General features: G+C 43.0%; 1 protein-coding gene across 4 annotated transcripts in view; it reads right to left on the bottom strand.

The window, feature by feature from the left end:
- Window positions 1–12,147, bottom strand: part of NPHP1 (nephrocystin 1) — a 66,060-nt gene that overhangs the window by 28,416 nt on the left and 25,497 nt on the right. For 3 of the 4 annotated variants that reach the window (XM_027554533.1, XM_027554534.1, XM_027554536.1), the window contains exons 10-11: window positions 11,900–11,994; window positions 11,679–11,807 (exon numbers count right to left, since the gene is read on the bottom strand). In XM_027554533.1, the coding sequence (XP_027410334.1) occupies window positions 11,679–11,807; window positions 11,900–11,994 (224 nt within the window). The remainder of the gene's footprint in view (window positions 1–11,678; window positions 11,808–11,899; window positions 11,995–12,147) is intronic. The other variant, XM_027554535.1, reaches the window with a different exon arrangement.

Genomic DNA, 12,147 nt, shown 5'->3' with positions numbered 1-12,147 from the left:
AAAAGAATCAGTGAGCTTGAAGACAGGCAAACAGAAACTACACAGTCTGAACAACTGAATAGATGGAAAGATAATGGTCACAGCCTCAGGAACCTATGAGATTATAACAAAAGATCTAATGTTCATGCTATCTGAGTCCCAGAAGGGAAGGGAGTTTAGAGTTGGAAAAGTATTTGAGAAAATAATGGCTGAAAAATCCCCAAATCTGGCAAAAGACATAAGCCTACAGTTTAAGAAGCTGAAAAAACCCTAAACAACATAAAATCCAAGAAACCCATGACAAAGTATACAAACTTCTAAAAATAAACACAATATCCTTAAAGCAGTGAGAGAGGAACCACCTAGATTCACCCCTAGAGTAAAACCAATTCCAGTGAAGCGGAACAATATTTTTTAAGTGCTTAAAGAAAAGAACTGCCAACCCAGAGTTCTATATCTAGTGAAAATATCCACCATGAATAAAGGGAAAGCAGGCACTCTCAGATAAAGAAAAACTAAGAGAATCTCTAGCCAGCAGACCTACCCTAAAAGAATGGTTAAAGGAAGTTCTCTAAATAGAAAAGAACACGATAAAAGAAGAAATCTCTGAATATCAGGAAGGAAGGAAGAAAGAACAATGGAAAGAGTAAAAACAAGGGTAGGGCTTCCCTAGTGGCTCAGTAGTAAAGAATCTGCCTGCCGATGCAGGAGACGTGGGTTCAATCCCTGATCCCGGAAGATCCCACATGCCCTGGAGTGACTAAGCCCATGTGTCACAACTACCAAGCCCGAGCTTTAGAGGCCCGGGGCTGAGACTACTGAGCCCACGTGCGGAAACTGCTGAGGCCCCCGCAGCCGAGAGTCTGTGCTCTGCAATGAGAAGCCACTGTGATGAGAAGCCCACACACGGCAACTACAGTAGCCCCTGCTCTCTGTAACTGGAGAAAAGCTTAATGGTTGAGGCAAAATTATCACACTGTGTGATGTGGTTCTCAATGTATGCAGAGGAAATTCTGAAGATAATTATAAAGCAGTGAGAGGATTAAAGTTTCTACTGATCACTTGAACTGGGATGTTGACAAGCAGACTGGGGGAAAGTTATGCATGTATAAAATAATACCTACTTATTTTATTTTCAGTATTTCAACTACTGAAAAAGCTGTACAAAGAGAGCCACTCAATAACACGGCAGGCACTTCAGAATGGAGTTCTTAAAAAAATGTTTTAAGTAACACACAGGAAGACAGAAAAAAGAAAATAGAGGAATGAAAAATAGAGGGAAGGAAGGGAAAAAATAAAACAGCAGACTCCAGAGGTAAGATTTCCCTCCAGGATCCACCTGCTTTGGGATGCTTGTCAGGGACTTGAGGGAGTGGCTTTTTGTATATTGCCCAAAATTTACAGCTGTTACCACTATGTTAGTTATTTGAAGAGGAGCTTATTCAGTCATTATTGGAAGCAGTGTCTTATTAATTAGTTTTAGTAATAATGCTTTCTGTTTGTGATTTGGCTTAAATTTACTAAAGTATTCTTAAGTAAATAGATTCTCCAGGCAAGAATACTGAAGTGAGTAGCCATTCCCTTCCCCAGGGGATCTTCCCAACTCAGGGATCAAACCTGGGTCTCCCACAAAGGAGGCAAATTCTTTACCAGCTGCCAGGGAAGCCCAAATAAATAGAATGAGCATGTAACTATTAAATACGTTCTATAACTCCATGATTTGGAAAATTTGACATAAATTTGCTTCATAAACTAACCTCTATTATTTTTATATAAAATAACTTCTATGATTTTGATATATTAGTCAAAATAAAATTCCAATCTTTATTTTATGTTGTCATGTATAAGAACAGCGAGAGGCAGAGCAAAAAGTATGGAACCAGATTGCAGAAGGCGGTTCATCTCTTCTTGAACACTGGTGCCACCTAGTGGTTCCTCATGGCAGTGGTTTTGTGCGGTTCCCTCGTGCTGTGAGTGAGAGGTATACTCTTAGCTGCGGTGTGTGTGCTTGTGTCTGACTCTGCAGCCCCGTGGACTGGGGCCCACCAGGCTCCTCTGTCCATGGGATTTCCTGGCAAGAATACTGGAGTGGGTGGCCATGCCCTCCTCCAGGGGATCTTCCCAACCCAGGGATTGAACCCAGTCCTCCTGCATTTCCTGTATTGCGGGCAGATTATTTACCGGTGAGCCACAGGGAAAGCCCCACCAACAGAGGAATGGATAAAGAAGATGTGATACATATAGAAAACAGAATATTACTCAACCATCAAAAAAGAGTGAAATAATGCCATTTGCCACAGCACGAAGGACCTACAGAGTGTCACACTGAGTGAAGTGAGTCAGACAGGAGGAGAAACGTTGTATGCCATCCGTCCTATGTGGGATCTGAAAAGACTCACACAAATGAACTTACAAAACAGAAACAGACCCACAGACTTCGAGAACGAGCTATGGCTGCTGGGGGGAAGGGCGGGGGAGGGGATAGTTAGGGAGCTTGGAATGGAAGTGTGCACACTGCTGTGTTTAGAATGGGTCATCGACAAGGACCTGCTGTACAGCACAGGGAGCTCTGCTCAGCGTCATACGGCAGCCCGGATGGGAAGGGGGTCTCGGGGAGAATGGACGCATGTCTATGTATGGCTGAGTCCTTTCGCTGTTCACATAAAACTATCACAGCATTGTGTGTTAATTGGCTATACCCCAACACAAAATTTAAAAGTTATTTTTTTTTAAATAAGTATACTCAGCGGGGACCAAGATAAACCCAAGAACTCCTCCATACCTGGGCTGCTATCAGTGCTCTCTGCCTCAGGGCAGGTCCCCGCCATCCACCCAGATGTGGGAGTCAGAGACCCGGCTTCACGCCTGACGCCCCATGCTCCCACACGCCCCACACTCAGCCCATGACCCACCAAGCCTCCTGAATGTCCCTCCAGCCACAGCCCTCGTCTCCACGTCTCTCAACAAGTCGCCGTCATCTCCCTCCTCTGGTGATCTCACGATGTTGCGTGGATTGGTGTAAGTGCTTTGTTGTTGTGTTGTTCAGTCGCTCAGCCGTGTCCCACTCTTTGCGACCCCATGGACTGCAGCACACCAGCCTTCCCTGTCCATCACTATCTCCCAGAGTTTGCTCAGATTCATGTCCATCGAGTTGGTGATGCTATCTAACCATCTCATCCTCTGCCGTCCCCTTCTTTTGCCTTCAATCTTTCCCAGCATCACGTTTTTTCCAATGAGTCGGCTCTTTGCATTAGGTGGCCAAAGTATTGGAGCCTCAGCATCAGTCCCTCCAATGAACACCCAGGACTGATGTCCTTTAGGATGGACTGGTTGGATCTCCTTGCAGTCCAAGGGACTCTCAACAGTCTTCTCCAACACCACAGTTCAAAAGCATCAGTTCTTTGGTGCTCAGCTTTCTTTATAGTGCAACTCTCACATCCATACACGACTACTGGAAAAACCATAGCTTTGATTAAACAGACCTTTATCAGCAAAGTGATGCCTCTGTTTTTCAATATGCTATCTAGGTTTGTCATAGGCTTTCTTCCAAGGAGCAAGCGTCTTAATTTCATGACTGCAGTCACTGTCTGCAGTGATTTTGGAGCCCAAGAAAATGAGATCTGCCACTGCTTCCACTTTTTCTCCTTCTATTTGCCATGAAATGAGGGGACCAGATGCCATGATCTTAGTTGTTTAAATGTTGAGTTTTAAGCCAGCTTTTTCACCCTCCTCTTTCACCTCCATCAAGAGCTCTTTAGCTCCTCTTCACTTTCTACCTTTAGAGTGGTATCATGTGTATATCTGAGGTTGTTGATATTTCTCCTGGCAATCTTGATTCCAACCTGTTAGTCGACCAGCCCAGCCTTTCTCATGATGTACTCTGCATATAAGTTAAATAAGCAGGGTGACAATATACAGCCTGGACATACTCCTTTCCCAATTTGGAACCAGTCTGCTGTTCCATGTCTGGTTCTAACTGTTGCTTGTTGACCGCACACAGGATTCTCAGGAGAGGTAAGGTGGTCTGGTACTCCCATCTCTTTAAGAATTTTCCACAGTTTGTTGTGATCCACACAATCAAAGGCTTTAGCATAGTCAATGAAGAAGATGTTTTTCTGGAATTCCCTTGCTTTCTCTATGATCCAATGAATGTTGGAAATTTGATCTGTGGTTCCCCTGCCTTCTCTAAGTCCAGCTTGTACATCTGGAAGTTCTTGATTCATGTACTGCTGAAGCCTACCTTGAAGGACTTTGAGCATAACCTTGCTAGCACATGAAATGAGCACAATTCTGCGGTAGTCTGAACATTCTTCAGCGTTGCCCTTCTTTGGGAATGGAATGAAAAACTGACCTTTTCCAGTCCTGTGGCCACTGCTGAGTTTTCCAAATGTGCTGGCATACTGAGTGCAACACTTTAACAGCATCATCTTTTAGGATTTGAAATGGCTCAGCTGGAATTTCATCACCTTCCACTAGCTTAGCACTTAACTTCACGCTCCAGGATGTCTAGCTTTAAGTGCTTTACTTATACTACCTTACCTAGTCTTCACATTGACCCTAAGGAAGGTACACCAGAGAGAGCAAGGTAGGGTCATTTGGTCGGCATCCCACATTCAGCTGGTGGAGCCTGGGTTTAATTCCAGGCGGAATGGCTCCAGATTTCATTTTCTTGGAGGCGTGGACACTTGCTGCCTTTTGACCACCACATCGTGACACAGCTTCCAAATGGTCTACTGGGGTCCCTCTGGCCACCCCTCCAATCCATCTCCAGTGGGTAGCCAGAAATCACCCTCAGATGTACATCTAAGTCATGTCACTCTCTTCCAACGGCTTTCCTGTTTTTAGGACAAAGAGAAAAGCTTGCGGCTTACAAGCTCTTACACAGCGTGCCCCACCTCGCCCCACCCTGCACTTCCTCTGCTCAGCCACGCCCGTGCCCCTCCCCACACCTTTCCTCTCAAGCCCCTGCCTGTGCTCCTGTTCAGTCAGGAACACACTGCCCTCTCCTTATGGTCTATTCACCCCTCAGATCTCATGGCAAGCCTCACCCTCTCGAGAGTTTAGATTATGGAAGTGAGAATTCTTTTCTAGTGTGACAAACTTCCCTCTAAGCAATGCTTTTCTTAACTCATTGATTATTTAGAAATCAGTTGCATAATTTCCAAGGATTTTTTTCCTGTTCTCTTTCTGGTTTTGGTTTCTAATTCAATTCCATGTGATCAAAACCCTACACTGCACGATTTCAAAATCTGCTCAGGACCAACTGTTTTGGTGAATGTTCCACATTCACTAAAAAGAATGCAAGTGGGGGGTGAAGTGTTTTACAAATGTTAATTAGATCCAGTTTGTTCACGGTGTTATTCTGTTCTTTCATAATCTTACTAATCTTCTCTCTGTTCTACAGTATTGTAGAGAGAAGTTTTAAAGTCTGTAATTATAAGTATGGCTTTGCCCATTTCTCCCTTCAGTTCGATCCATTTCTACTGCATGTCTTTTGAAGCTCTGATGCTCTGATGCTGGGTGTACACACATTGAGGACTGTTACATCTTCTTGCTGAATGGTCCATCCTATCGTGTAATGTACCCCTTTATTCCCAATAATGTTCCTTGTTCCGAAGTATACTTTGTCTGATATTAATATCTTTTGAATGGTGTATCTTTCTCTACTCTTCAACTTTTAACCTGCCTGAATTATTATGTTTAGGGTGGTCTTTTAGTCTATAGTTGGATCTCTTTCACTCTGGTTTTCATTTGCATTTCACAGATGACTCATTATGTGCTCAGTATCTTTTTATATGCCTGTTGGCCTGTCATATTTTCTTTTTTTAAGTGCCTGCTCAAGTCTTTTGTCAATTAAAAAAAAAAACAAAAAACCTAAGCTATCTTCTTATTTCTTGGGTATCTTTGAATCGTTACTGACCGTAGCGGATAGTGTTCAGTATTTTACATTAAGTATGATGATACTAGCTTTGCTTTAGTTTTCTCTTGTTGCCCTTCAACTCATATGACCTTTATATCTACTACTGTGGGCAAGAATCCCTTAGAAGAAATGGAGTAGTCCCCATAGTCAAGAAAAGAGTCCAAAATGCAGTACTTGGATGCAATCTCAAAAATAACAGAATGATATTTGTTCGTTTCCAAGGCAAACCATTCAATATCACAGTAATCCAAGTCTATGCCCCAACCAGTAATGCTGAAGAAACTGAAGTTGAACGGTTCTATGAAGACCTACAAGACCTTTTAGAACTAACACCCAAACAAGATATCCTTTTCATTATAGGGGACTGGAATGCAAAAGTAGGAAGTCAAGAAACACCTGGAGTAACAGGCAAATTTGGCCTTAGAGAACAGAATGAAGCAGGGCAAAGGCTAATAGAGTTTTGCCAAGAGAACGCACTGGTCATAGCAAACACCCTCTTCCAACAACACAAGAGAAATCTCTACACATGGACATCACCAGGTGGTCAACACCGAAATCAGATTGATTATATTCTTTGCAGCTGAAGATGGAGAAACTCTATACAGTCAGCAAAAACAAGACCAGGAGCTGACTGTGGCTTATATCATGAACTCCTTATTGCCAAATTCAGAATTAAATTGAAGAAAGTAGGAAAAACCACTAGGCCATTCAGGTATGACCTAAATCAAATCCCTTATGATTATACAGTGGAAGTGACAGATTCAAGGGATTAGATCTGATAGACAGAGTGACTGAAGAACTATGGAATGAGGTTCGTGACACTGTACAGGAGGCAGGGATCAAGACCATCCCCAAGAAGAAGAAATGCAAAAAGGCAAAATGGTTGTCTCAGGAGGCATTACAAATAGCTGAGAAAAGAAAAGAAGTGAAATACAAAGGAGAAAAGGAAAGATACACCCATTTGAATGTAAAGTTCCAAAGAATAGCAAAGAGAGATGAGAAAGCCTTCCTCAGTGATCAATGCAAAGAAATAGAAGAAAACAATAGAATGGGAAAGACTAGAGATCTTTTCAAGAAAATTAGAGATAACAAGGGAACATTTCATGCAAAGATGGGCTCAATAAAGGTCAGAAATGGTATGGACCTAACAGAAGCAGAAGATATTAAGAAGAGGTGGCAAGAATACACAGGAGAACTATAAAAAAAAAATCTTCATGACCCAGATAACCATAATGGTGTGATCACTCAACTAGAACCAGACATCCTGGAATGCAATGTTAAGTGGCCTTAGGAAGCATCACTGTAAACAAAGCTAGTGGAGGGGATGGAATTCCAGTTGAGCTATTTCAAATCTAAAAGATGATGCTGTGAAAGTGTTGCACTCAATATGCCAACACATTTGGAAAACTCAGCAGTGGCTGCAGGACTGGAAAAGGTCAGTTTGCATTCCAATCCCAAAGAAAGGCAATGCCAAAGAATGTTCAAACTATCACACAATTGCACTCATTTCACACGCTAGCAAAGTAATGCTCAAAATTCTCCAAGCCAGGCTTCAACAGGACATGAACCATGAATTTCCACGTATTCAAGCTGGATTTAGAAAAGGCAGAGGAGCCAGAAATCAAATTGCCAACATCTGCTGGATCATGGAAAAAGCAAGAGAGTTCCAGAAAAATATTTACTTCTGCTTTATTGACTATGTCAAAGCCTGTGATTGTGTGGACAACAAACTGTGGAAAATTCTTAAAGAGATGGGAATACCAGACCACCTGACCTGCCTCCTGAAAAATCTGTATGCAGGTCAAAAAGCAACAGTTAGAACTGGACATAGAACAACAGACTGGTTCCAAATCTGTATTTGGAAATGCTGTATATTGTCACCCTGCTTATTTAACTTACATGCAGAGTACATCATGAGAAATGCTGGACTGGAAGAAGCACAAGCTGGAATCAAGACTACCAGGAGAAATATCAATAACCTCAGATACGCAGATGACACCACTCTTATGGCAGAAAGTGAAGAAGAACTAAAGAACATCTTGATGAAAGTTAAAGAGGAGAGTGAAAAAGTTGGCTTAAAGCTCAACATTCAGAAAACGAAGATCATGGCATCTGGTCCCATCACTTCATGGCCAGTAGATTGGGAAACAGTGGAAACATGAGACACCTTATTTTCTTGGGCTCCAAAATCACTGCAGATGGTGACTGTAGCTATGAAATTAAAAGACCCTTGCTCCTTGGAATAAAAGCTATGACAAAGCTAGACAGCATATTAAAAAGCAGAGACATTACTTTGCCAACAAAGGTCCGTCTAGTCAAGGTTATGGTTTTTCCAGTAGTCATGTATGGATGTGAGATTTGGATTATAAAGAAGGCTTAGTGCCAAAGAATTGATGCTTTTGAACTGTGGTGTTGGAGAAGACTCTTGAGAGTCCCTTGGACTGCAAGGAGATCCAACCAGTCCATTCTAAAGGAAACCAGTCCTGAATATTCATTGACAGGACTGATGTTGAAGCTGAAACTCCAATACTTTGGCCACCTGATGTGAAGAACTGAGTCATTTGAAAAGACCTTGATGCTGGGAAAGATTGAAGGTGGGAGGATAAGGGGACGACAGAGGATAAGATGGTTGGATGGCATCACTGACTCAATGGACATGAGTTTGAGGAAGCTCTGGGAATTGGTGATGAAAAGGGAGGCCTGGTGTGCTGCAGTCCATGGGGTCGCAAAGAGTTGGACACAACTGAGCAACTGAACTGAATTGTTGCCCTTTACCAACGTGAAGTTCCCTTCTGTTCTTAATTTGATGAGAACTTTTTAAAGAATCGTAAATGGGTGTTAATGTTTGTCAAATGCTTTTTCCGCGTCTATTGAATGATCACATTTTTTTTTCTTCTTTAGTTATGTTAATATGGCAAATTACAATGATCTATTCTTGGCTACACAGGAGGGTACCTTTGAATTCCTGGAATAATCCCAATTAATCATGATATATTGTCCTTTTTTATGTATCCAGGTGGTGCAGTGGTTAAGAATCCTCCTGCCAATGCAGGAGGTGCAAGAGACACATGTTCGATCCCTGGGCTGGGGAGCTCCCCTGGAGTAGGATATGGGAACCCATTCCAGTATTCTTGCCTGGAAAATCCCATGGACAGAAAAGCCTGGCAGGTACAGTCCTTGGGGTCGCTAAGAGTCTCACATGACTGAGGACGCACATGCGCCTGTACTTCAAGGGAGAGCTGCGTGCTAACAGTGCTAACCAATGTCAACAGAGGAGCAGGTAAGTTAACAGTAGTATAGATTTGAGCTGGATAATCATCAATCAGGTTCAATTCACTCACATTTTGTTTAGGATTTTAGTTCATTATATTCGTGAGGAGTACTGGTCTTGTAATTTTTCTTTTTTGTAATGTGATGTCTTATTTTGGTAGCATGTTTTTCCTGGCCTCCTGAAACACGACGGGAAGCATTCCCTCTTCATCTGTTCTCTGGAAGGGTTTGTGTACTAGTGGTATTATTTCTTCCTTAAATGTTCAGCGGAAACCACCAGTGAAACCATCTGGGTTCTGGAGTTTCCTCAACTGGAAGAGTTTTCATTTCAGTTTTAATATCTTTAACAGGGGTTATTCAAATTGTTCTAGTTCTTCTTAGGTCAGTTTCATTAAATCGTGGTTTTTGAAGAATTCCTCTGTTTAGTGATTTTATCAAATCTATTGCCATGAAATTATTTATAATATCACCCTTCTCTTCTTTCAGGCTTCCCAGGTAACACTAGTGGTAAAGAACCCACTTGCCAATGCAGGAGAGACAAGAGACATGGGTTTGATCCCTGGGTGGGTAAGATCCCCTGGAGGAGGGCATGGCAACCTGCTTCAGTGTTCTTGCTTGGAGAATCCCATGGACAGAAGGGTCTGGCGGGCTGCAGTCCATGAGCTGGCCACGCCGTGCTCCTTTAACACTGTAAGACTTCTCACTGCCCCTCCTCACCACCTCACCTCCAGGGTGGGACACACAGTTTTGAGGGCCTTCACCAGCTGTGGAGCCCTTTGCCTTGCAAAGCAATAAAAGCTACTCTTTTCTACTTCACCCAAAACTCTGTCTCCATGTTTCTGTTGGGCACTAGTGAACAGAGGCTGAGTTTTGGCAACAATCAGTTGTTTTCTTTCTTTCTCTCTTTTTAAAATTTATTTTTTAAAATTATTTTACTTATTTTTGGCCCCACTAAGGCATGTGGGATCCTGGCTCCCCAACTAGAGATCAAACCTCTGCCCCCCACCATTGGAAGGTGAAGCCTTAACCAATGGACCACCAGGGAAGTCTCTCTTTTTAAAATTTCTTGATCAGTCTCACTAGGCATCTCTCAATTTTATTAATCTTGTTAAAGGATAAACTTTGCCTTTTCTGACTTTCTCTTTTGCTTTCTATTTCATTCGTTTCTTGTCTTTACTAGCTCCTCCATTCTACTTTCTTCAGGTTTCATTCACTCTTCTTTTCTAGACTCTTGAGTTCCAGCTTAGGTCACTGATTTAAAATCTTTCTTCTTGCCTAGTATATTCAGTCATAAATTTCCATCTCAGCACTGTTTTAGCTGTATCTCCTAAACAAATCAATTAACTAAGAGTCATTCAAATTCTTTGGTTGGTAGTGGGTGGAAAATACTCTCTTAGGAATGAGAGAGGAAGGGGTGGAAAAGGACGCAAGGCAACTCTGCCAGGTGATGGCAGTGCCCCGCAGGTTGACGGGAATGTCGGTTACACAGGTGTGTACACCTGTCAGAAACGCAATGCTCAGCCCTCCCTGCTGGTCCAGTGGTTAAGAATCCACCTGCCACTACAGGGGACACGACTTTGATCCCTGCTGCAGGAAGACTCTACGTGCTGCAGAGCAGCTGAGCCAGAGGGCCACAACCACGGAGCCCTTGGGCTCTAGAGCCCACGCTCTGCAACAGGAGAAGCCGCTGCAAGGAGAAGCCTGCGCACCGCAGCTGGAGAGCAGCCCCCGCTCCCACAGCTAGAGAAAGCCCACGCAGCAACGAAGGCCCAGCACAGCCATAAATGAATCAGCGTTTTAAAACGCAATACTCTATACTCAAAACCTGAAGTGTACATAGTACTAGGAGGCAGGCATCAGTACCTTTTTGTAAGCGAAAAACCTATGGCTCACGCGAGCTAACTGTGATATACAAATGTCGTACATTTAGCCAGTGAGAGAGTCTGGAGTTAATAGACCTGTATCATCAGAACCCTTGCCGTTTGCATGCTACCATACAATATCTGGGGCTTCCCCGGTAGCTCAGATGATGAAGAATCCACCTACAGTGCAGGAGACCTGGGTCTGATCCTGAGTTGGGAAGATCCCCTGGAGAAAGCAATGGCAACCCACTCTAATATTCTTGCCTGGGAAATCCCAAGGACAGAGGAGCCTGGCAGGCTACAGTCCATGAGGTCGCAAAGAATTAGACACAGCTGAGCGACTAACACTAACACTATACATTATTTTATCTAGATACTTATACACACACAGAGAGACTGAGAGAGAGAGAGAAAGAGACAGACAGATCCTATGCAGCATGCGTTTAATAGGTGGTTGGGAGGCAGGGGGGTTTGGAGGAGAATGGGTACATGTATATGCATGGCTGAGTCCTTTCTCTGTTCATCTGAAACCATCACAACATTGTTAATCAGCTATATTCCACTACAAAATGTTTTTGGTGTTTAAAAAAAATTAAATTAAAAAAATGCATGTGGCGGGAACTAGTTGGACTCCCCAGCAAGCTCACCTCACTGCCGTCAAACAGACAGAGGCGCACGTGTCTGCTCAGAACTTGGATGCTCACCCCTGGAAGAGGAATCATCTTGCAGCTCCAGAGAGTCAGAATCAAGGAGACACGGCTCGGTCTTGACCTGATCTGCAAGAACAATCAGTTACGAGGAAGGTCTGCTTGTATGACTTATGAGACAAATTCACTTTCCGAGCACCTTAAAGAGTAACCATACTTACAGAGCCGGTTTTTGCATCCCACATCAGATCTCTGAAGGCCAGTTGGGAAGGTGTGAGCTCTGGCTGTAAGAAGTAACTTGCTCGGAATTGATTCCCTGCAAAAATAATTTTTCCTTTATATTCCTACAAAGAATGAACGAAATTCAAAACCCCAAATCCATGATGTTACGGTTCACACTTAGGAAACAGACGTCGAAAATACCATGCATACTGTTTGCTAGAAACTTGCTTCCTAAGACAGACATACC

Source organism: Bos indicus x Bos taurus, chromosome 11 (genome assembly GCF_003369695.1).
Source record: "Bos indicus x Bos taurus breed Angus x Brahman F1 hybrid chromosome 11, Bos_hybrid_MaternalHap_v2.0, whole genome shotgun sequence".
Taxonomy (NCBI): Eukaryota; Metazoa; Chordata; class Mammalia; order Artiodactyla; family Bovidae; genus Bos; species Bos indicus x Bos taurus.
This window is presented reverse-complemented; position numbering and strand designations above follow the sequence as displayed.